Consider the following 24236-nt stretch of genomic DNA (forward strand, 5'->3'; position numbering starts at 1 on the left):
TCCTAGCTGGTGCTTTGCTATGTGAGTAAAGTTTAAGTTTGAAGAAGACAAAACTTATTAATCACCAGATTCTCCCAGGAGTCACAATGAGGCTATGACTAGGCTTCTTATTCTAGATGGGAATTGTAGGGCAGGAGAAAGGAAAGAGGAACTAACCTGGGAGGTGGTGGTTTAGTCGCTAAGTCATGTCCCACTCTTGGGACCCTGTGGACTGTAGCCCACCAGGCTCTTCTGTCCATGGAATTCCCCAAGCGGGAATACTGGAGTAGGTTGCTATGCCCCTTCTCCAGGGGATCTTTCCCACCCAGGAATTGAACCCACATCTCTTATGTCTCCTGCATTGGTAGGCTGGTTCTTTACCACTAGCGCCACAAGGAAAGCCCCTTAGACAGATATATGATATTATTTTTGCAAATGGTAAACTGAGGACCAAAAAAGTGAAGTAGTTTGTCCAAGGTCACATGATCAGGCAGCGACAGTGCTGGGATGAACCCGTGGGTCTTCTCATTGCCCTGTCCCATCATTGCCCCGTCCCATCATTGCCCCACACGGCCCTACAGCGAGGGAATCCACAGTGTTAACAATTGTTGTTATCACTTCGGTAGTAACAGCCAAGATTCTGCTCTGTAAACAGATGAAGGTGCCAACTTTGTAATTTAAAAAACTTCTGTTCAACTTTTGGCAAGACTGGACAGTGATTCCCATTCACCTGTGATTCTGTTTGTCAGGTTAAGTACAGAGAAGGCTGGGAGAAGACAAAGGGGAAAGGATTTGAGATGAAGCTGGATGCCATGTCTCTGCTGGCTGCCAAAGCTTCCGGAGAGCTTGCAAGCAATGTAGGTTTCTCTCGTTAACTCAGAAATGCATAAAAAACAGTTCCAGTAAAACATCAATGGTCCCGCAGAAAAGAATAATGACTGTTAATATTGTAAACATTGCTACGCATTAATCTTCTCCTGGGTTTGAGAGGTGTTGGGAGGTGTTTTTTCAGAATAGTTCTCCTTGCACTTGTCACTTGGACATGGTCCCCCTTGCACTAACCACAGTCCCTCCCATGGCAAAGTTTATCTCTCACAGTTGACTTTCCTCTTTCTCTCCAGATTAAATACAAAGAGGAGTATGAAAAAGCAAAAGGCAAAGTCCTAGGAACCACAGACTCGAGGCTGCTGCACTCCCTCCAGGTTGCCAAGATGAGCAGTGAGGTAAAATCTTTTCTACTCCTCAACCCCCTCATTTAGGGCTGTGTTGCTGTGAAAGTTTTTCCCAGCCTGCTTCACCTGAAACTGTCATTTTTCCACTTCCGCTTGTAATTTCTTTCCTGGCTTATGTGGGAAATGTTTTCTTCCTTTATCTTGGCAAAGACTACTATTCTTTTAAAGGAGATGAGAAGTGTGTGGTCTCTAAGGGTGACCGGCATCTGCTGTTCGTGGTACAGGATGTTCGTCCACATCTATTCACTCTGAAATGTTTACTGAACAACTACTCTGCGCGAGATATTGTGTGAGACACGGGGGCTGTAAGAGTAAACAGCACATAACTGGTGTCTCTCTAATGGAGTTTAAGTGCATTGGGAACATTAGACAGGAAGCATTCTGTTTATTGAGGTGGTGAGGCTGGCTTATGATGCTTTGGGAGTGCAGTCAGTTATGATTACCTGTTGAGTCATGGAGGAACCAGGGCTTGAACAGAATAAGAGAATTGCATCTTATAACCATTTTGGATGTGCCCTATGGAACAAGCCCTCTAATGTCCTCAGTCATGAAGTATACAGAGACGCTGAGCATTTGGCTTCAGTTTAGACAGAGAACAACACTGGTTTTGCATACTTGGAGCAAATGGGGCCAAAAAAGATGGCCTTGCCCTAAGCCATATTGTCGTCAGTGGTAGTGGCTGAGGAATAGACAATTTGACCCAGAAGTTAAGAACTCTTACCTTACTCCAAACTTACTCCTAGACTTTTTCTGCTGTACCACACTTCCTCACCATCACACCATCATCACCACCGTCACACTATCACCACCATCATCACCACCATCATCACCACCATCCAGCCTCATTGACCCCCTCATTGCCAACATTTATCAGGTGTTTGCTGTATACCATCCCTGCACTAAGTGGGTTTCGGCTACTGTTTTGTTTACTTTTCACAATAGGCCTCCAAGGAAAATGAGCCTTTAGAGAGGTGATGTGACTTCCCAGAGGCCATCTAGCTGGCAAAGTTCAGATCAGATTTGAACTCAAGCTTGGCTGACCCTGGAGCCCAAACTTTGCTATATTTGCCTCTCAAAGCTTCCACAGAAACCATGGATCAAGTGTTTTCTTCCTAGAGCAGCTGAGTGAAAAGAGTTAGGACGCATTTCTCACAGAGGCAAAGTAGTGTGAAACCTCGGTTCCCAGGTGCCACCACCTGGCAGAGCCAGGACTTGGGTCTCACCCTCTGGACAGACAGGTGGCATTGCCCAGAGTGCCAGTTCCTCATGGAAGCCTGGGCTTCTTTCCTGCATTTGTTTCCACGTCAGTCCCGCCAAGGCAGGCTTCCAGTAATAGAGTGTGTTTTGGTGCCTTCAAGGTTGAATACAAGAAAGGCTTTGAAAAGAGTAAGACCCACTTTCACCTGCCCATGGACATGGTCAACATCAGGCATGCTAAGAAGGCCCAAGCTCTGGCCAGTGACCTGGACTACAGGAAAAGACTGCACGAATACACCGTGCTGCCCGAAGATATGAAGACTCTCTGGGCCAAGAAAGCCTACGGGCTCCAGAGCGAGGTGAGCTTTGACTCTTTGCCTGCTCTCCCCGTGCAGCTCTTGCAGCTGATATGGTGACATTTTCAGAGTGATTTAGAACTTGTCCATGAGTCTGTTAGGTGACTCAGGACCAGGAAGAACTGCTGGAGGTGTGCCAGGCCCAGGGGGATGGATGGGGAGGTAGAGATGGAGATGGAGTTAGAATCAAGACAGTGGAGACCAGAGGGTGGAGGGTTGGGACTCAGAGCTATTGTGAAAGTCAAGGTGTGTTGGTAATGGGATGAGCAAAGAGGAAAGCAAGTGCGAAAGTGGTAAAGCTGATAAACGTTGTAAAGTACATCTAGGAAGTATAGCAGGTTGGCAGATAAAGTCCTTAGGCCAAAAGTCTGAAAAGCCCTCCTTTTTGGTGAAGGTGCTGGTGGTTCAGAACTAAGGAAGAATAGCCTCGTCTGGTTACAGGGTGGGCAGTGGCTTCACCCCCGAGCAGAGTTCTGCCTGATTATGATGAAGGGCTGAGAAAACGCAAGAGTGAGCACTTTCCTAAGTCTCCGTTAACTTCTCCCAGTCTGCATCCATGTGTCTGATTAAGCTTGGTCTTCCTCTTTGCAGCTGCAGTACAAGGCTGACCTGGCATGGATGAAAGGGGTCGGGTGGCTGACTGAGGGCAGTCTCAACTTGGAACAGGCCAAGAAGGCTGGACAGCTGGTCAGCGAGGTAACCTGAGCCCAAGCCCCTGGCTTCTTGTCCTTCTCAGCCCAAGTGACCCCAGAGAGCCATCTTTCCCTCTGAATTCTCCTCAACCCCCAGGCTTAGTTTTTGAGTGAGACTCAGGGGAGTACTTCTTCATTTTGCACGTGTAGCTCACCCTGAATTAGCTTTCTACACCCTTACGCTTCCTGGGAGGTTGTTGTAGGAAGCCGACCGATTTAAGTAGTACTTGCATCGATGAGTCAGAATGGTTGTGATATACAGTTAGGACATAGGAAATGTGTTTGTTGTGTAAGGAGTGTGTGATTACTTCTGAATCAGAGGATCTGGTATTTAGAGGTCAGTATTCTCATCATGCTTTTTGGGAAAAAAACAAAAAACAAAAACCACCTGATGCTGGTAAAGATTGAAGGTAGGAGGAGAAGGGAACAACAGAGGATGAGATGGTTGGATGGCATCACCGATTCGATGGACATGAGTTTGAGCAAATTCCAGGAGACGGTGAAGGACAGGGAAGCCTGGCGTGCTGCGTGCAGTCCATGGGTTCTCAGAGTCGGACTAAGCGACTGAACAACAGTTCTCACCATGTCGTGCCGTAAACTCACTGTAGACTTTAGGCAAGTCATTCAACCTTTCCAATCCTCCTTCTCTCTTATACAAATGAGAAGGTTGGCTAGGATCCTCCCCAAATCCCTGTGGCTCCAAGCCTGTGCTTCTCTTTACTCCGTGTACAGCTGGTGTCGGCAGCAGGCAGAGGAGGACTTTTGAAGGACATTTCATTTGCAAATGTGACTATTTCAGGAACCCCGTTTGGGATCTTCAAAGGGGGTTCTTATTTTGGTGCCAGGAAGGCTGAGTCGGCATTTTTCTTGCATATGGTAATCGTAGTGCTGGTAACAGCTGCCGTTTATAGGCTGATAATAATTATGCAGCCAGTGCTGTCCTTCATTGATGACTGTGAGTGTATTACACACCCATGGTTCATTTATCACTCAGATTTTATTACTCCTCTGTGAGTAGACACTAGTATTATTATATTCACATCCCCATTTTACATAGGTGGAAGGTAAGACAGAGTTACATTTCCAGAAGTGGCAGAGCTGGGATCTGTACTTAGTGTTTTGGTCCAATGCATCAGCTCTGGACAATTAAGCAATATTGGATTCCCGAAGCACCTTTTCTAATTTATCCTTATTTATCCACTGCACTCATCCTTCTCTCAGACAGACACATTCAAGGTTAGGGTGTTTGAATAAGGAAGGTAGAGAGAAGAGAATACCCTTGAGGGTTCCCATCACTTAACTTCTTTGAGACCAATTGAAATCCGAGTGGTACAAGCCGAGCCCCATTTGTCTTGGACAGGTGTGTGGTAAGGGGACCTTATGCCTTAGGCATGCCTGATCCCATCTCACTCATGTACTGACTCATTGTTAAGCTCCTCAAGGGCCAAGAAGATACCTTTTCCTTTGCCTTTCTCATAGCCCTGCTCTGCCCTGGGCAGGGTGGGTTCTTGGCTCCTCACTCGGCACTTCTGATTTGACCAATGCAGAGACTGGGACACACAGGGATTTCCAACCATGGAAAGGCAATGTGACTTCCTTTAATTATGTGGTGAAGGGGTTTTCCCATTCAACATGCTCCAATGAGAAAGGGAAAGTACAAGTCTCTTTGGAATATTTTTTGTAGAATTTCTTTTCTTCCTCATGGGAGGAAGTTCAAAACTTTCAATATTCCAATCCTTATTTGTGCTTCAATTGGTATCAGCAATCCTCTTGCTGATGGCACTGGGGGCTCTGCTCACCTGTGATCTCCCCACAAGTTTTTGTTCAATAGGCCATTCTCAGAGCTTCCCTTCCCATCAGCTTTGGCAACTCCAATGGAAAAGCCAGAGGAAGTAAACCTCCAGGAAGGACAAGAAGGCCCCGTGGGGGAACAGAATTAGCACATGTAATTTTTGCCAGTGGCTTTGCGGGTGTGAGATGGGGACACGAGGAAGACGAGCCCTCAGTAATCTGGAACACGGAGAGCTGTGAGGGCAGAACCCACCTGGCCACCTGCCTTCTGGATGTGGCTCCTGGCCTTTGCTTTCACAATACTTCCTGGAACATCCTGACAGCACTGTGAATAACAGTGACTGCGAGCACAGTGATCACTTACTCTGCCCAAGGACACCCCTCGTGGGAAGGGAGGCTTTGAAGCCTCTGCACCACCCGCAGTAAAGCAGCTTGTATTGTTTCCCACATTGTACAGTCCAAGCCTGAGCAGCCCAGGGGATCCAAGGGTCTGCCCAAGGCCATGAAGCCAGAAAGAGGTCGGGGGAGATTTGGACCTCAGGTTTCATGGCTATCAAGTCCAAGTTCCCTCCACTCAGCTCTCCTATGTCAGATCTAGGTTTACAAAATGGATCCATCCCAGGGCCCACGGTGACACACAGGGTTCACTGAAGGGAAGATTCAAATCCCCATTCAATAGAAGCGACTAAAACAAGCTCACCAGGCTGAAAGTCTCAGGTCTGAGTGGTCCTCTTTAAGCTAAAGGAATAGCTGGACCATCCCCCTTGGGAAAATTCTTGGGTCACAGAAAGTATGTGGGTGTTTGCATGTATGTGATGGTGGGGACAGCCCGATCTAATGCTACTGAGTCTCTTTTCTTTGGAAACAGAAAAACTACAGGCAGAGGGTGGATGAGCTGAAGTTCACCAGTGTGGCCGACAGCTCCCAGATGGAGCATGCCAAGAAGAGCCAGGAACTGCAGAGCGGGGTGAGTCCTGGGCTGCCCTTTCTCCTGCGACCTGCTGTGTCACGGGCCTGGACACCTCCAGGACCACAGCAGGTGCTGCCCAGGCACAAGCCAGGAGCCAAAGAGCCTTCCCTTTAAATAGGCTGGAGCCTGCTTTCCACGGGCTTCCAGGCCTCCCTACCGTACTCACCGTATTTCTCCTCTGTTTGTTAAGGACAGACGTCAGCTGACATTGTTCTTTTTCAGTTTTTACGCTAGTTCCTTCTTCTTTCTTTCTCCTTCTCTCCCTCATCAAGGACTCCAGAATTCTGGAGCCTGTAGAGAGTTATCTTAGAGGAGGATAGCATTTGCTTGTGAGATGGTGCACTTCATGCCCACTTGCACTCAAATGTGGAAGGTAGAACACTGAAACACCACATATGTTATTTACACGTTAGGGATCAACAGCTAAGCAGGCGTAGTGCTACCATCTGGCCAGGACGTCCCTCGCTCTCCTTTCTAAAGGTTCAGATACATCTGCCAGGAAGGATGCAATAAACATAATTCGGAGTCAGCAGAAATCCACTGCATGGAAACAGGCTGGGAAGTGGGAGAGAAGGGAAGAGAAAAAGAGCAGGAGTGATTCAGTTTCCATGGAGAAGATGTTCACTCATGATGCCTTTTTGGTCACTGTTCGCTTTCCAGGTGTCACTACCTGTGGATGTGCTAGGTTTGATCTTGAGGTGCAGGAGGCAGGAGATACTTCTTATTTTTCCCACTTGGGGAGTCCATGTTCATCTTAGCCCTCTAGTGGGTCATTTGTGTGGCCATAGACACTGTGGATGGGAACAGCTTGGGGAAGTTGATGCCTCCTGGGAAAATGGGGCTTCCCTGATGGCTCAGATGGTGAAGAATCTGCCTGCAATACAGGAAACTCAGGTTCGAGGGTCAGAAAGATCCCCTGGAGAAGGGAATGGCAATCCAATCCAGTATGCTTGCCTGGAGAATCCCATGGATGGAGGAGTCTGGCAGGCTATAGTCCATGGGGTCACAAAGAGTCAGACACGACTGAGCGACTAACATTTTCACTTTCTTTAAGGGAAAATGAGAACCTTAGAGGGGTTCTCAGATTGGTCCCCTGGCCACGTTTTCCTCCCAGCGGCTCACTGCTGCTGCTCATTCCCTAGTCATCTATTCTGCCTTAAGCCTCATTTCCTGCATGCTGCCAGCCAGCATCTGGCCTTATTGATCTTGTAATGGATTTTCCATGTAAGACCAGAAGAACCGAGCAGCCAGCCACCTCCTCCTTTGCCTTCTGCTCCTGACCCAGTGTTCTCTCCCAACAGGTGGCCTACAAGGCAGAGCACGAGCAGTCCGTCCATCAGTACAGCATTAGCAAAGACGAGCCTCTCTTCCTACAGGCCCGAGCCAACGCTGCCAATCTTAGCGAGGTACAGTCGGGGGCGGCAGGGAGGGGAGGCGTGCTGAGGGCTCTACTTTCCTGTATGTAGGCACCTGATCTGTAAAGCCCACCAGCTGTATCAGTGTGTCTGTGTCCACTGAGGCTGCCTGTATACATCTGGTCGTTGTAAACTCCTCACCAGTATTAGTGGGCGGGAGGGGCTTCCCTGGTGGCTCAGTGGTAAAGAATCTACCTGCCAAACAGGAGATGCTGGTTCAGTCCCTGGGTCAGGAAGATTCCCTGGAGGAAGAAATGACAACCCACTCTAGTATTCTTGCCTGGAAAATCCCAGGGACAGAGAAGCCTGGTGGGTTACAGTCTTCGAGGTTACAAAAGAGTCGGACGCCATTGAGCGATGGAGCATGCACACATGCACGCATGCAGACAACCTGTGGTAGAAATGAGCACCAGCTATACGGTGGAGTAGGAGGCAGTGGTTATTCTGGGGTTGGAGTTGAACAACATAAGAATAGTGATAGAGAAGGGAGTGAAAAAGAGCTCAGAAATTGGCTCCAAACTCTCTGGGTTTTTAGCACTTACTAGGTATGCAACCGTGGGCAATTTCTTTGCTCTCAGCGGTCCCACTGGCAAATGAGGGCACGCTTATTTCCCTCTACACTGGGTTGCCCCGAAGTCTCAGTGAGCTGATATACGGCAAGCACAGGGAGGAGCATGCTCAGAGCGGTTATTCCTTAGGCACGAAAGCTTGCGGAGTTCCAACTTTTCTTCTCTTTCTTCTAAGGAAGGGCCTTTCTTGGCTCTTCTGCTGGTCTCCCAGGTCTTTGGGGGTCCTGATGCAGGTATTTGGGAGAGAGGGGAGAACGGGAAGGAGAAACAGAAGCTAAATTGATTCACACACAGAAATAGAGGGAGCCTTAGATGGTAAAGAATCTGCCTGCAATGCAGGAGACCTGGGTTCAATCCCTGGTTTGGGAAGATGTCTTGGAGAAGGAAATGTCTACCCACTCTAGTATTCTTGCCTGGAGAACCTCATGGACAGAGGAGCCTAGTGGGCTACAGTCCCTGAGGTTGCAAAGAATCGGACATAACTGAGCGACTTTCACTTTCCAGAAGAAAGAACTTGAAATCTGGAGGTGGGGGCAGGACAGGAAGTGGGAGGAGCAAAGGAAAGACCCACATGCACTAGAGGCTGGGCTCAGAAAGAGAAAGGGGTGCACCAGGAGCAGCTGCTGGGCTGGTGGGGTGTGCAGACAGAGGCGGGGAGCAGACTCTTCAGAAGTGCTGCCGTGTGTTGCGCGGTGTCATTCCACCTATGACCTGTCACTAGACTTCCTTGAAGACGCTTAGTATTTTCTAGGGCTTCTGGAGTTCAGTGTCTGCTTCTTTTAGCCAAATTCCTGTAAGGCAAGAGGCCAAAAGGTGGAACAAGAAGGCCTGGTTATATTCAGGCTATAAATTGCTCTGGGTCTCAGGATTTCTATGGAAGGATGTAATGGGTGTTTGCCTCCTGGAGAAGTTGTTATAGAGTCTAAGGGAAGTCCTCTCACTTCAGGATGATCTCTTTTCTCCTACCCTTAGAAACTGTATAAGAGCAGCTGGGAAAACCAGAAGGCGAAAGCGTTTGATCTGCGTCTTGACTCCTTGGCCTTCCTGGCAGCCAAAGCCAAGAGGGACCTGGCCAGTGAGGTAAGTCAGTCCCCAGTTTGCACTCGGCATCATGAATCCTGACATCTATACCTGGGAGATTCTGAAAGTGTTCTGGCAGGTTTTTAGTCTCTCTGAGCCTCAGGATTCTAATCTGTAAAATGGAGATAAGTATGATCATCTTGAAGTGAGATAATCATGTAAGTGTCAAGCACACTGCCTGCCACACACTTGTTTTTGGTAAGTGGTAACTGGTGTTATCACTAGTAGTAGCGTGAGTAGTAATCCAAACCACTCCTTTTACAGGTAAACTGATGCCCAGAGACATTCCATGACTTTCTAGGGATGTGGAGGCCTGCTGAGGTTAAAGTACAGACTCAGGTGTTGGAATGACTCGGGGTAAAATCCCCGCTCCATTACCAAATAGCTTGTGACTTGGGGTAGGCTGTCTCACCTTTCAAAATCTCAGTGAATGCACGGGTAAATTAATAATTGCAAAACGGTTATGAGGAAAGGGGATGCACTGACGTGGGTTAAGTGTTCTGTAGTCCAGTGCTGTCTACTACGAGTCCGATGTGAGATAAGGAGCTTAGGCCAGATTGCCTGACATTGGTGGCTCAGACGGTAAAGAATCTGCTTGCAATGCAGGAGACCTGGGGAGCAGCTTTCACTTTCACTGCTTCCTTCATCAAGAAAGTCTTGCTTCCAAAAAAAAAAACCCCAAATATATATATATATATATGTGTGTGTGTGTGTGTGTATACATTCTGTATCTATTGTGAATGTATATGTAATAATATACATATATACACACAAAAATATACCCATAAATGTGTATAGATATCAGCTGAACTAAACAATGGCTTGGCAGTGTGGTTGATGTACATTATGACACAAGCCCTTTGTCTCATCACAAACCAGCACTTGTCTATAGATGCACTTTTGAGTGGCACAGATTTATACCATCCCTGGCTCATTGCAAGTGTTCAATGAGCCAAGGATCACTATCTGACAATAAATCACCACGGATAGTGATCCTGTTGTTCTTGTTGGCAGATTTGAGAGTAGAGCCCACATCTCCTGATGACCTCAGTAATGACGATGTTGAAATGATGCCACACACCAGCATCCTGCTACAGTTTTCAAAGCATTTCCATATTTATTCTTTCTTCAGATCCTCATAAATCTAGATCTAGTGTTTCTTTTTCAGGCCAGTGTGTTCCTTTTGCTCCCCGTAACTCCTAAATATTTACACGTACCTCAGATGTCTTTCATTTGAACATCTTTCTGAAATAGCAGTTGTGTTTTAGGTATTCTGTGTCTTTTTCATTTCATGATGACTTTCCATACTATTCTTGCTGTTATCAAAAAAGATTACAAAATGGCTTTCATGAAAGCAACAGGCCACTTAAAAATAAACCCAGGAAGAGTAATCTCAAATAATATAGAGACAAGGTGGACTTTCCCCAGGAAATGGGGAGAAGACTGTTTGATAGCTGGACTTTCAGTTTAGTTCTGAGGTTCTGGCAGTACAGGTGTAAAGGGAAATAATGGGTTGTAATTTTTTTTTTCAATATTTGATGAAAGGAAATATATCAGTTGTTCAAAGGAGGCACAATTTCTATGACACTAATTCTGATAGGTCCTGTTGTATAACTTTAACTTTCTTGTGTGACTTGATGCTTAATTCCTTTAGGAGATATCTGCTAAGGGACCCCTGCTCTCTTTCTTTTGTTTAGGTAAAGTACAAAGAGGATTATGAAAAATCCAGAGGGAAGCTCATTGGAGCTCAGGGTGCCCAGGGGGATTCGCAAATGAGCCACTCGCTGCAAATGTCCAAGCTCCAGAGTGAACTGGAATACAAGAAGGGCTTCGAGGACACCAAGTCTCAGTGCCACGTCCCCCTGGACATGATCCACCTCGTGCACGCCCGCAAGGCTCAGCACTTAGCCACAGACGTAGGCTACAAGACGGCATCCCATCACTTTACAGCTTTGCCCACAGACATGAAGGTGGAATGGGCCAAGAAGGCTTACGATTTACAGAGTGATGTAAGCTCCTTGTGTGTGTGTGCGCGTGTGTGCACTAGTGTCTCCCAAACCCTTCAGGACATAGTCTATACTTTGAGATACCTGTTTCTGGATCCCTCAGGGGAAACATTTAAGCTTCCTAGTGCCTTAATTTTACTCAAAACTATGTCCATTTTAAATTCGGTACTACCAAACAGAAAATTATACAGCTTCCTTTTTCTTCTTGGCATTCTGATGGACATAGGTTATCTATGTTTCTCCTAATTGCTGGGTTGGCGAGGGGATGTATATGTGACATTCTTAACTGTGACCTGCCCGTGGAGAGAGCATTCCTGGTACTCAGGCCCAGGTCAGTCGTCCCATGTTTAGAAAGGGCAGCTTGCTAGTCCTCCACAACCCTTCTCCGCCTTCCCCGTCGTGTTCTTTCGTCTTCGGTTGACTGGCGAACTGAAAAGACAGGTCAGCGACAGTCAGACTGTCACCCCTGGAAGTGGGCTGGGGGGAGTGCAGACACACCCTTCCAGGTAGAGCTCTTTTAGGATGGAGAGGTGATCTGCTAGTTTCAGAGATGTGTCCATATAAATGATTTTCCATTAAAACTATTACTCCTTCCATGGCAAAGAAAGAAATGAGAAATCCCTCCCCTGCTGCCCTGCGCTGAGGTTCTTAAGAAGGAATTGGCACCGTGGGAAGTCTCGCATGTCTTGTGAAATTCCCTCAGATAGCTCCCCACCCGGGTTCCGTTGTGGATTCTCATTTTCTTCTCCCCTGCGTGTCATTTTAAACAAGAAACCGGGGAAAGCAGACAATAAGGCCGCGCTTCTTCCTGAGGTTGCCGTGGACCTGTAATGAGGGATGCGACTGATGGGGGCCCCCCTCCGTCCAGCTTCACCCCCAGCAGTGTCGGGTGGGGCTAAAGCCACCATCCGCGGGTCGGCTCCAATTAAGGGAGAAATTAATTTACATTTTGGAGCCCTACCTGTGACTGTGCAGAAATGGATAAGACAAAAGTGGCATCTAATTTGACTCAGCTGGCACCAAGGTGGCATTGGGGAGCCATTAATAGCCCTTTAAATGTCTGCACACCAACAATGGCCTGCCTTTTTTTTTCCCCCTTTCTCCTTTGTCAGAACCAATACAGGGCAGATGTGAAGTGGATGAAAGGGACGGGCTGGGTTGCCACCGGGTCATTAAATGTGGAGCAGGCGAAGAAGGCAGGAGAACTCATTAGCGAGGTGAGATTCCCTGACAGCGTGCAGCGGGCCTGGCTGCATTAGGCGTGCGGCATTTCTGTATAAAATTAAAATAATTTCCACTCAAAAGGCAAAGAAAAAGGCAAAGCTACATGAAAGGCCTCCAAACCCGGACTAGGGCCGGTAATTAGAGGAAAACCACATACCAAACACACCCCAGTAGGGGCCCAGAGAGCCCTGGCAAAAACAAAGTGGGTGACAAATGATATTATGAATAATAATGACAATCAAACAGAGCTCGATTGCTACCCACCAACTTACCTTTTTAATGAAGCAACACGGGAGAGATGATAAAAAGACACATTTATCGCACCCAGAAAGCCCTTTGGTGACTTCACGCACGTTTTCTTCCTCTTTCTTTCCCAGGCAGGCAGTGTAAACAGTTTTTGAATATTCACGTGGTGTCGAACATGTGACACAGTTCTTTTTTTGTTGGAGGGTCTCATTTCTGTTTGAATTTCACTGCTGTCTACTTGCAGCCACCCTGGCTGGACTCACAGGCTTCTGAAAGGAACCCTTTCCTCCCTTTTTAGGACAGTATCCCTGAGCAGATCTTTTAAAGACTAGGTCAGCGTTTCTTGACGTTGGCCCTGTGGACATTTTGATTCGTTGTTGTGGGGCTCTCCTGGGCCTGGCAGGGCTTTTGGCGGCATTGCTGGCCTCTAAGCATTAGACGCTCACGGCACTCTTTCCCAGTCGTGACAACCAAATATGCCTCCAGACACTGTTGCAAGGTGGAGTGACTGCCCCGGCTGGACACATCAGAGTCATCTTTGTCTCACATTCACAGAGAGGCTGCACACCCTCGATGAGCCAAATCCACTCTGTAATGTCTGCTTCGGGAGGCACTTGCTCAGCAGCCTGGTCTTTCTGGATGTTCCTTTGTGAGGAGGAGACATAATGACTATAGGCCCTGGAGACTTCAACCTTGACAGTGTTTTGGTCCCAGTTCAGTTCAGTTCAGTCGTGTCCGACTCTTTGCGACCCCATGAATCGCAGCACGCCAGGCCTCCCTGTCCATCACCAACTCCCGGAGTTCACTCAGACTCACGTCCATCGAGTCAGTGATGCCGTCCAGCCATCTCATCCTCTGTCGTCCCCTTCTCCTCCTGCCCCCAGTCCCTCCCAGCATCAGAGTCTTTTCCAATGAGTCAACTCTTCGCGTGAGTGTGCCCTCCTCCAGGGGATCTTTCCCACCCAGGAATCAAACCAGCGTCTCTTGTGTCTCCCAGCACCACCTGGGAAGCCCAATGTGTCACAGAGCTGATTTCAAAAATGGCCTTGCTCTGATTGACCTAAGTTTTAGAAATGTTAGTGGACATTCAAGGCTCAGAAGACCTTGGGAGTTCTGTAGAGATTGTACTGCCCTGAGTATTAAATAATTCAGTCTTATTAAGGAGAAGCTCCCTTAGGAGGGTGAACATGAGAAACTTAACACATTTAGAATTGAAGATTCATGCTCCCAAACTCTCCATATTGGACCCACTCATAAAAATAAAGGCCGTTGTACACATGATTTAGACTTTGAGATGATTCCTTCGTGTATTTAAGTCTGGAAGACAAGGGATCTTTTTTGGAACCATCCTTCCTATAGTGGTCTTAATTTTCCAACCCATTTTGCAAACTTATTTAACAAACTTGCTTGTCTTCCATGCTTTGTGTGTGCTCAGTCACTCAGTTGTGTCCAACTCTTTGCGACCCCATGGACTGTAACCCACCAGGCTCCTCTGTCCATGGCGTAGGAAATGGAGCATGTTGCCGTTTCCTATTCCAGGGGACTCTCCATGCTTTATACAGGTCTTCAGACTTTAGGAAGGACATCTTTCAGCAACTTTTCCCAACCATCTCATTCCAGTTTGGCATGTTTCCAGTTTAGTGTCAAATTGAATTGATTTCTTAATTTTCAGACAGAATGCCAGGCTCTGTGAAAGAGCCACAGATGCACACACACGTGTCATTTAAACCAGGAGTTAGCAAACTTTTTAATAAAGGACCTGATGGTAGATATTTTTGGTTTTGTGGGCCACCCCGCTTCTGTTATAACTACTCACCTCTACCATTGTAGCCAGATACAGCCATAGATAAACATGTAAATGAATGAGCACAAGTGTGTTCTAATAAAACTTTATTTACAAAACAAATATGGACCAAATTCAGCTGGACATTTAACTGTCTTCTTAAGATAACCCAGTATACAAATATCCAACCTAAAGGAAGTGTTTCTAAAATAATTGTTTGATTGGATAAAGGATATACTTCATAATTCATTCCATTAAGAAAGCAACTGTTTTACTCTCCTGGAACTGTACTTTGATTGAAAAAAAAAAAACAGGAATTAATTTAAGCATGATTGTCAGAATATTTCAAACTTGGGTATCTCAGACTTTGTTAGCACTTGTATTTCTTGTAACCCTTATTGTTTGTTCCAGTCTCTTTCAAATTGTCTGATGATTCCTTTCAATAAGAGCACTCTTTTTCTTGTTATTATAACATTTATAGAATTATTGCATGTGTTAACTGGTTTGTGCGGTCACTGACTGTTAAAGTAAGGGTTTTGACTGTGATAACCTCTTCCAAGTTCTTTTGTGGAAGGAACTTAGAAAGCGTCAACGATAAGTGTAGCTCTGAATGTTCTTTCCTGCTTGGGAGACCCAAACTAAGATATGTAAACAACTGCAAGACAGTATCTGAAGGCTACATAAAGAATCCTTTCCTAAGTGTGTGTCCTACAGTATTTTACCCATATAATCTAATTTTGAGATGTTTTCTTTGCACCAGGTAGAAATACTTTAATGTTAATTGACATGAGGTTATTCTTAAATTGAAACAAATATTAACCTGAAGGCACCTAGGCTATAAAGATGGAGGAAGCCGAATAATAATTATGTTCACAAATTCACTCTAATCTCAAGCAACCTATGATTTTCTCTTTCAAATGGCATGAAAGAGCAGCACAAAATTCACAGCTTTGATCTTTTTCTGCTCAACAGAAGAAGTACCGGCAGCATCCAGATGCTTTGAAGTTTACCAGTATTAAAGACACTCCGGAGATGGTCCAGGCCAGAATTAGTTATACCCAAGCAGTGGATGTAAGTGATAATGTATATACATTATGACTCTAAGAGTGGGCTCTTCTTTCAACCCTGCGATTGAAGCTGAGGGGTTCTTGGCTTGCTCCTTCTGTTGTTCTAAGGATGAAGGAGCTTCTTATCCTTTGCTGAGACTCACCTTAGCAGGGGTGCTTCTTCATCAGGATGCAAATGGGGTGTTACCACTGCTCTTAGCTGCCAAGTGGGGCTCCACCACCCCAATGCCCCCAGCTTTCATTCCTTCCCATTTGCATGTCTCCAGGATTTGTCTGTGGTTAAGGCCTTTTCCCCTTCCTTTTGTTTTGAAACACTGTTTTCAGAAATGGGACTTTGGGGCAAAATTCTTGATTATTGGAATACTTAGGAATTGGAATGCTTTCTTGGGACCCAGGGCAGGAATTCTGGCTTTCTGAATTCCCCTAAAGACTTCAAAAGTGATTTGGATCTGATTTATGTACATTAGACTAACTTTCAAGCCATTTCCCATCTTCCCTTTATAAAGTGAAACCAAAATCTGGCCTTTTGCCCTCTCAGCGCAGAGTTCCTTGGAGACTGGGAAGAATGACGAGGTCCTCTAAAAATTCACGTTAAGGCAGGATTAGCCCTGTTTGGCTGATTCTCCTGAGAGGGGCCCCTGGGTCATTGCGCAGGACAGACAGGCCTTTAAAATATCTTCAGACCTCTTAACTTGCCACGAGGGAAATTGACAAACCTTGGTAGGGAGGAGTTGCCAAATGTCTCCGTTGCTTCCCAATTGAAGAAATTACTCCTGTTGTGCCGTATTCGAAAGACATTCTGAGGTGGCTCGAGTGCCTATCTGAATATGTTATGGGATGGTTTACAGACTTATGGGTTTAGAAATTTATTATGTCTTGACAATCAGCCCGTCAGAAGCGAATTTAATTCTGAGAAACATAGATGGTCAAACAAGAACTTGTGTAGGAAGAGAAAAAAGATACCTGCATTTCCTTATCCTAACCAACTCTAGGGGGCACTGCTGTGATACGTAGAAACTTGGACACATCTAATAAGATTTGGGATGGAAAAGCCTGGTTTAGAAACTTTCTCCGGTGGTGGATGCCAACTCCATGTGTCACTGCTAACTGCTAGAATTATCATAAGCCCAGATCAGAGATCTGGATGGACAGAGCCCCAGACCCACCCAACCCACTGGGAAGAGGTTTATTAATTAGCATAAGAATCCTTGAGGTGGCAGGGATGAGGGGAGGATGGAGGTAAGCCCAGGGAAAATCTCAGCTGTGGAAGAACCATTCTCTCTTGTGCCTGCTGTATTTTGAGGTCCTCTCCTTGTTGTTATTGTTCAGCCACTCAGTCGTGTCAGCTCTTTGCCACCCCATGGACTCCGCACACCAGGCTTCCCTGTCCTTCCCTATCTTCTGGAGTTTGCTCAAAGTCATGTCCATTGAGTTTGCTCAAAGTCATGTCCATTGAGTCTGTGATGCCATCCAACCATCTCATCCTCAGCCGCATGTCCTCTTCTCAGTTCAGTTCAGTTCAGTCGCTCAGTCGTGTCCGACTGTTTGCGACCCCATGAATCGCAGCATGCCAGGCCTCCCTGTCCATCACCAACTCCCGGAGTTCACTCAGACTCACATCCATTGAGTCAGTGATGCCATCCAGCCATCTCATCCTCTGTCGTCCCCTTCTCCTCCTGCCCCCAATCCCTCCCAGAGTCTTTTCCAATGAGTCAACTCTTCACATGAGGTGGCCAAAGTACTGGAGTTTCAGCTTTAGCATCATTCCTTCCAAAGAAATCCCAGGGCTGATCTCCTTCAGAATGGACTGGTTGGATCTCCTTGCAGTCCAAGGGACTCTCAAGAGTCTTCTCCAACACCACAGTTCAAAAGCTAGCTCATAGTTAATAATGAAATTCCTAGAGATCAACCAGACCTCGTTCTCTCATTTGACACCCATCTCAGCAGTGTGCTCCAAGGGGAGTGTTCACTGAGAGGGCAAGTTTCAGCCTGTCATGTTCTGGGCTGGGAAGAACTTGGGAGGGAGTGACGTGCATGTCATCCGCACAGGTGAGGATCACTGTGCCGTCCAGGAGGAGGCAGGACACCCAAGATCTGTCTCCACAGGGAGGGAACAGCGGCAGCGCCTTTGTCTCCTGGAGGGTAACCTGGCTGATGGTTGCGTGGGGGAGGCTTCTGGGTTTAATGCAAAATCTCTCTGCATCCACAGAGGTTGTACCGAGAGCAAGGAGAAAACCTAAAGCATCACTACACGCAGACCACTGACCTCCCTGAAGTCCTGCTGGCCAAGCTGAATGCCATGAATATCAGCGAGGTGAGGCTGGGGAATATCAGGAGGGGAAAGGGAAAGTGTTTGTCTTTCTGTTGTGTCCGACTCTTTGCGACCCCACGGACTGTAATGCACGAGGCTTCTCTGTGCATGGGATTCTCCAGGCAAGAATACTGGAGTGGGTAACCATTCCCTTCTCCAAGAGATCTTTCCAACCCAGGGATCGAACTTGGGTCTCCTGCATTACAGGCAGATTCTTTACCATGTGAGCCACCAGGGGAGCCCTGATGGAGGGGGCATTGGTTTTAATTACAGGAGATCCCGGACTTGCACAGTGGCACCGCACCTGTGCTTGGAAGCATCCTGCGCTCCAGCTCTCAGTTTAATGCTCTGCTGTCACCGAATATGCGAGTTTCCTGAACAAGGGGCCCCATGTTTTCCTTTCCACTGGACCCTGCACACTGTGGCTGGTCGTGCAGAAGAGCCAAGCACATTGATAAGGATGAGACTGGGAAAACTTCCTTCGTACAAAGGGCATTTATACTGAGGGGCTGGAATATAGGTGAAGCCCTATTTTCTATACGAAGCTATATTCTATAGCCTCAGAATATAGGTGAAGACATCCAGCCAAAGAGAGACTTGGGAGACTGAGCTCTTTCCTTCCCTCATCCTGTCAGCAACCCCTTGCCTCTTCTTCAGTGGAGACAGTCGAATCCCCTTGATTCTCCATCAGGAGCTGTGCACCTACAGCCTCATGCCTCCTTCCAATCAGCTTGCTGTTCAGAACAATCTGGTTCTGACTCCAGAGCTCTTGCCTTTTAAACCCCACCCCCAGCCCCACGGCACCCCCTCCAAGGCTGGACACGAGACAGGTTCCAGCTCTCGGTTGATTTTTGCTGGACCACAGTGATCTCTTAATTGGGGGCTGCTGCTGCTGCTGCTAAGTCGATTCAGTCATCTTAGCGACCCCATGGACTATAGCCCACCAGGCTCCTCCGTCCATGGGATTTTCCAGGCAAGAGTACTGGAGTAGGGTGCCATTGCGTCTCCTAATTGGGGGCAGCACTCCACAAGAAACCAGATTCTCATTTTGATCGTGGGAATTTAGGAAAGGTCTTTATTGGTGCCCATCTTTTCAACAGACACGTTATAAGGAATCCTGGAGCAAACTTCGAGACGGTGGCTATAAGCTGAGACTGGATGCCATTCCATTCCAGGCAGCAAAGGCTTCTGGCGAAATCATAAGTGATGTGAGCTTCCACCCACAGTCCTGTGACAATGTTTAATACTCCCCCATTTGTATTCCTTTTGCCCCTAACCCCTGCCTTCTTTTGCCTGTGGCTAATACCCTTTCCTATCCCCAACTGACTGTGTCAGGGCAATCAGATAACGACCGGTGAGAAAGAACATGCCTTACAACAACAACAAAAATCCCCTAGCCGGGTACAAAGCTGATGCTGGCCTATAACTATGGACCCCGGGCAGATGAAACGCACCCTCCGCCAAGCGCTTTCCTAAAGCCAGTCCATGTGAAGAGACTGGTGACAATGCACCCACCTTCCTCCCAGCCTGGGCCGCCCAAGCACTCTCATGTCCTGCCATTTCATATCCCAGCCCTTTAGTCATTGGGAGGCTTGCATATGAAAGAACCGGCCTTTTGACGACTCCCGCGCCTTTTCTTTTAACTCACCCAGTTACTGTCAAAAGAACAAAACATTTTTTTGCCCAATACCCACCTCTTCCATTCCGTGTCCCTTGTCCCTGAGCTGTTACTCTCTCCCGCTCTCTTTCCCTTTAGTACAAATACAAAGAGGCATTTGAGAAAATGAAAGGGCAGATGCTCGGCTCCCGGAGCTTGGAAGATGATATCAGCCTTGCGCATTCAGTGTACGCGAGCTCTCTGCAGAGCCAAGTAAGTGGGAGAGAACTCAGTGGAGCCTGGACCCCCAAACCTAATGATGACGCACAGCCCACAGATGTCCTTCGTCCTTCTGGTTGTGGATTTTGGCTCTGTCCCGGCTAGCTGGGTGGCATGGTCAGGACCCTTGGCCCCTCTGGGCTTCAGCTTCTTCCTCTGTCAAGTGAGAGATTGAGCATTCTTTGATTCTTTCATTCTATGATTTTGATCAGCAGCCACAAATGGAGGCCTGTGGGTTGGATTTTGGACTGCAGAGGTATTTTGTTGGGTCTGCAGAGAAGATTAATTGCAGACTTTTCAAAATGGGAAACTTGGCATGAAAGTTTTAAAGTTCTGTGCAGAAGCCAGGCCTGGATTCCTCAAGGCTACCGTTGAAGTTGATTACTGAGAGCCCCGTTTAGAAGGGATCTGTGCCCTCCCGGTCATGCAGCCCAGCCCTGCTCACCCACTTCCTCCTTCACTCAGTTATGCTACCTGACTGGCTCCTGGTGACATCTGAGTTTGCACCCCTTGACTTTGATCCTCTGAGTGCTGGCACACGCGTGTGTGGTATCCCCTTGCACATATGTGAGTTGGCTAATGGGTGGGATGAAATCTAATACTGTCCGACATGTAGTAGAGGACTAAACACTATAACACGCAGTGTCTCATTTAATCATAAACTTATTTCTAGGAACATCATTTGTTCATCCTGGTTACTGATAAGGAAACCTAGGCCCTGAGTGTCTCAGTCCCTTGCTCAAGGTCGGCTGCAAAGGGGCAGAGCTGCACATGGAGCCAGCTGTCCATCGCATGCTCTCTCCACAGCTTCACATGTTCTCTGCCTAAGTTTCCCTGTTTCTAACATTTCTTTCCACTTTCCATACCGGGGTGGGATTGGACCTGAATTGTCCGTGACTTTATTCTAGGGGTTGGGGGAGGATGAGCAGAAGTGCAGGTGGGTGGTTAGGGAGGAGTGGGCAGAGCTTGGAGGGCAGTGGGAAGGCTGGAGGAAGAAGAGATGGCGATTATGCATCTGACTCCCCAGAAAGCCCAGAATGAGCTTCAAGGATCTTCAAACAGCTCCTCTGAGGACTGGGGTGGAGCTTGAGGTCTACAAACAGGCCTCCCCCTTCCCGTTGCAGGATGCATGTTGGGCTCTTGGGAACTCATCCCTCAAAACTGGCTTTTCAAGCGTCCGCCCACTGCTCTCGGTTCCCAGATTTACTAGGATGTCATTGTTTAATGCTTGAAGACGCTCTCCATCGGCTAGCATACGAGGAGAAACCCTGGTGTCTCAGTCTGAACTTGAGAGGATGATAAGAATTGCTGGGGAGCAGGAGGCAGCTCAGCCACGCCTCCTCTTGCTTTTCGAAAGAGAGACAATCTCGACTTGAACTAGGGAACCACTGACATTTTATCTGCCCCTTGAACTTCTGTATTTTCCCCAAGTCGGGGAACCCTGAGCCTGGGTCATCCCAATCAATGACCCCCAAGAGCTGAGAGTGGCGAGTGGCAGGACCTAGAGATGAGTCCTGCTTATTAAGCCAGTGCCCATAAGAACGGAGGACCGGCCCTTCTAAGAACACCCCTCGGGGCTCACCTGGGACAGTCCCAGCACATTGCTCTCCCTCATGGCCCTGATGCAAACGGCGGCTTTGAAATAACTGTCGATCTGTCTGCCCATCTAGGTGAATTACAAGAAAGACTTTGAACACTCAAAGGCGCAGTTCCATCTGCCGTTGGACATGGTAACCCTGGTGCATGCCAAGAAGGCTCAGACCCTGGCCAGCGACCAGGACTACAGACACCCGCTCCCCCAGTACACGTCTTTGGCTGAGGACCTGAGGCTCAGCTGCGCCAAGAGAGCTCACAAGTTGCAGAGTGAGGTAAGGGGACCTGCCTCTCTCGTCGAGCTCTTTTCCTCTTAAATTTGACCGTGAGGCAGTGACCCACAAGCTCCTGTTGGCTCGGTGGGGGCTCCAGAGATGAAGAATCCTATATCTGGGGTTTCTTTTGAAGCATTGCTGCCGTTGTTCCTGCCTTGCTCTTCAGAAGCACAGTCACATAAATCTATTAATAATGGTATCAATTTATTGAGTGTGTTAAGTGTGTGTTTAGTCGCTCAGTCGTGTCCGACTTTGCCACCCCATGGACTTAACTTTCCCCTATGGAGTCCGCCAGGCTCCTCTATCCTTGGAATTCTCCAGGCAAGGATACGGAGTGGGTTGCCATTTCCTTCTCCAACTTATTGAGTATTTCTGCTGAATTCTAGGCGTTGCATTTACAAGCACTGTCTCTTTTAATACTCAAAATAACTCAATAGTTTTTATCCCCATTTTACAGAGAAACTATAGTGAGTCTCAAAGAAGTGAAATAGCTCATGCGAGATCAACTATAACTGAGAAAGGGGTGCTGAGATTCGAGGCTCACGGTTAGCATGTTCAGGACTTGTCAGTGGTGTTGTCTCTGGTCCAGTTTGGGCTGGGGGTTCCTCTAGGAGCCTCGTATGTGGGTCACCCGTCTTCTGAAGAGGCCTGAGGTCTGTCAGGACAGGTGCTCAGAGCCCCTTTGGAACTAACCCAATTCAGGCAGAGGAGAGTGTCGGGCGGTTGTTGTTCAGTCGCTCAGTCACGTCCGACCCCATGGACTGCAGCACGCCAGCCTTCCCTGTCTTCACCATCTCCCGGAGTTTGCTCAAACTCATATCCATTGAGCCAGTGAGACAGAGGGCAGGGAAATCAGGGCCCCAGAGACCATCCCTGGGCCCTCCCAAGGGATCTCCAGAGGCCTTCACACTCCCTACAAGTGCGTTTCTAGCTCATCCTGCCCATTTTCTTAAGCAGACAGGCCTGGGAGCATCGGGAAGTGTTGAAGAACTTCCTCACTTACCGGAGGTATCTCCCCAACAGGCAGCAACATCCTTTTTGGTGCTCATCTTATCCCCCAGCTTGCTGCATTTCCATTGCTGGGAGATTTGCAAGTAAGGGGCCTGAGTTGGAAATAAAACAAGCTCTCCCCCACCCCCCCCACCTACCCCCAAAAAAAACCCTGCTTTCTGGTTTGGCAGAGCCTGAGAGCTGAGTGGCGCTCAGATCTGGGTTGCTGTCGTCTGTTGGAATTTTCTGCCCGTGTGCGGCGTTTACTGAGTGACATAAACTGTCAGGAACCCAGGAGCAGCTGGAGGAACTAGCAAGCCGCCACGCTCAGCTAAGGGGCCCGTTTGTCACTTGCGCAGAGCCCTGACTGTCCCTGCCTCCCATTGCCTTAGCAATTGGAAGGAGGCATGCCCAGGGGGTGCCTTGGTGGCTGAAGGGGAGTGAATTTGAGGCCCTCTTTAAACTGTCAGCCCAGATCCTTCAGGTACACACCCCTGCCCCCACCCCAACAGACTCAGGGCTTTGTCAGATTATTCTGGATTCATTTATTAGTTCTTTCTTAACCCATGATTAATTCATGCCACCCTCTGCTGCTGGGGTTTGTTTTGAAGACCTATTAAATCATTTCCACATTTGCCCCAAGACAGCTGACTTTCTAACCACAATCCGCTCCAGCGATTATTTTTTGATAGCCCACATGAAAATAAAAATCTGCTGAGCACCCCTCTAACAGCTACAGAGACGAGTGACAGCAGAATTATTTTCTTCTGACCTACATTTTTGTTTCCCTAATGAGCATTTACTCAGAAGCCTGTGTGCGTTCGCTGAGTATTATGTGTCTGGAGAGGCTGGTTTGGCCTTGAGTTCTAATTACGATGCTGTCTGTTGTGGGTCCTTCCTTGTTCCACAAGTTTGGTTTTTCTGATTCCTTGTAGAATTTGTACCGGTCGGACCTGAACTTTATGCGGGGTGTTGCCTGCGTCATTCCAGGCACGTTAGAGATTGAAGGGAGAAAGAGAGCATCTGAACTCATCAGTGAGGTAACTGGGGGCCCAGGATGGGGTGGGGGTGTCAAGTATATTCCACAGTAGAGATTAAACTACTATCAGTGTGTCTTATTAAAGCCAATTAGATGCTACACTGTTAGCCGTGGTGACTCACCCGGCCTCTCCCCTTACTCTCTTCTCCATTCAGACAGGGTGGTACGTAAGATAACTTTGCAGATTCCGGGTCAGGTCCTGTATTAATACCATACGAGAATTATTCACTGGTTCGTAAGATGTACTTTCCCAGAATCCATTTGAAGAGTGGCTTGTGAAAAGAGAGCAGGCTTTGGAGACACAGATGGTGATTCATTTGCTGTGTGACCTCAAGCCAGTCACCTGCCCTCTCTGAGCCTCAATATCTTAATCAGTCAAATGGGAATACTGAGACCTGTCTCATTTAGTTTTTGAGAGGATCAATAGTCATCTAAGCACTGTGCTTCTTTGTTGGCTGTGTATGAAATCGTTGCTGTGAGCCTGGTGATAATTTCGTGGTAAAAAGATGGAAGTCTAGAATTCTAAGCTTTTTGAACTCCTGAGG

At 47.5% G+C, this 24236-nt stretch overlaps 1 protein-coding gene across 5 annotated transcripts in view; it reads left to right on the forward strand.

Moving 5' to 3' along the window:
- NRAP (nebulin-related anchoring protein) overlaps positions 1–24236 on the forward strand; it is a 75471-nt gene that overhangs the window by 29722 nt on the left and 21513 nt on the right. For 4 of the 5 annotated variants that reach the window (XM_010859313.1, XM_010859315.1, XM_010859317.1 and 1 more), the window contains 15 exons: positions 729–836; positions 1101–1202; positions 2570–2767; positions 3356–3460; positions 6116–6214; positions 7519–7623; positions 9174–9281; positions 10979–11290; positions 12400–12504; positions 15513–15611; positions 17817–17921; positions 19019–19126; positions 19675–19788; positions 21465–21662; positions 23588–23692. In XM_010859313.1, the coding sequence (XP_010857615.1) occupies positions 729–836; positions 1101–1202; positions 2570–2767; positions 3356–3460; positions 6116–6214; positions 7519–7623; positions 9174–9281; positions 10979–11290; positions 12400–12504; positions 15513–15611; positions 17817–17921; positions 19019–19126; positions 19675–19788; positions 21465–21662; positions 23588–23692 (1971 nt within the window). The remainder of the gene's footprint in view (positions 1–728; positions 837–1100; positions 1203–2569; positions 2768–3355; positions 3461–6115; positions 6215–7518; positions 7624–9173; positions 9282–10978; positions 11291–12399; positions 12505–15512; positions 15612–17816; positions 17922–19018; positions 19127–19674; positions 19789–21464; positions 21663–23587; positions 23693–24236) is intronic. The other variant, XM_010859316.1, reaches the window with a different exon arrangement.

The sequence above is a fragment of the Bison bison genome, unplaced genomic scaffold (genome assembly GCF_000754665.1).
Source record: "Bison bison bison isolate TAMUID 2011002044 unplaced genomic scaffold, Bison_UMD1.0 scf7180017864456, whole genome shotgun sequence".
Classification (NCBI taxonomy): domain Eukaryota; kingdom Metazoa; phylum Chordata; class Mammalia; order Artiodactyla; family Bovidae; genus Bison; species Bison bison.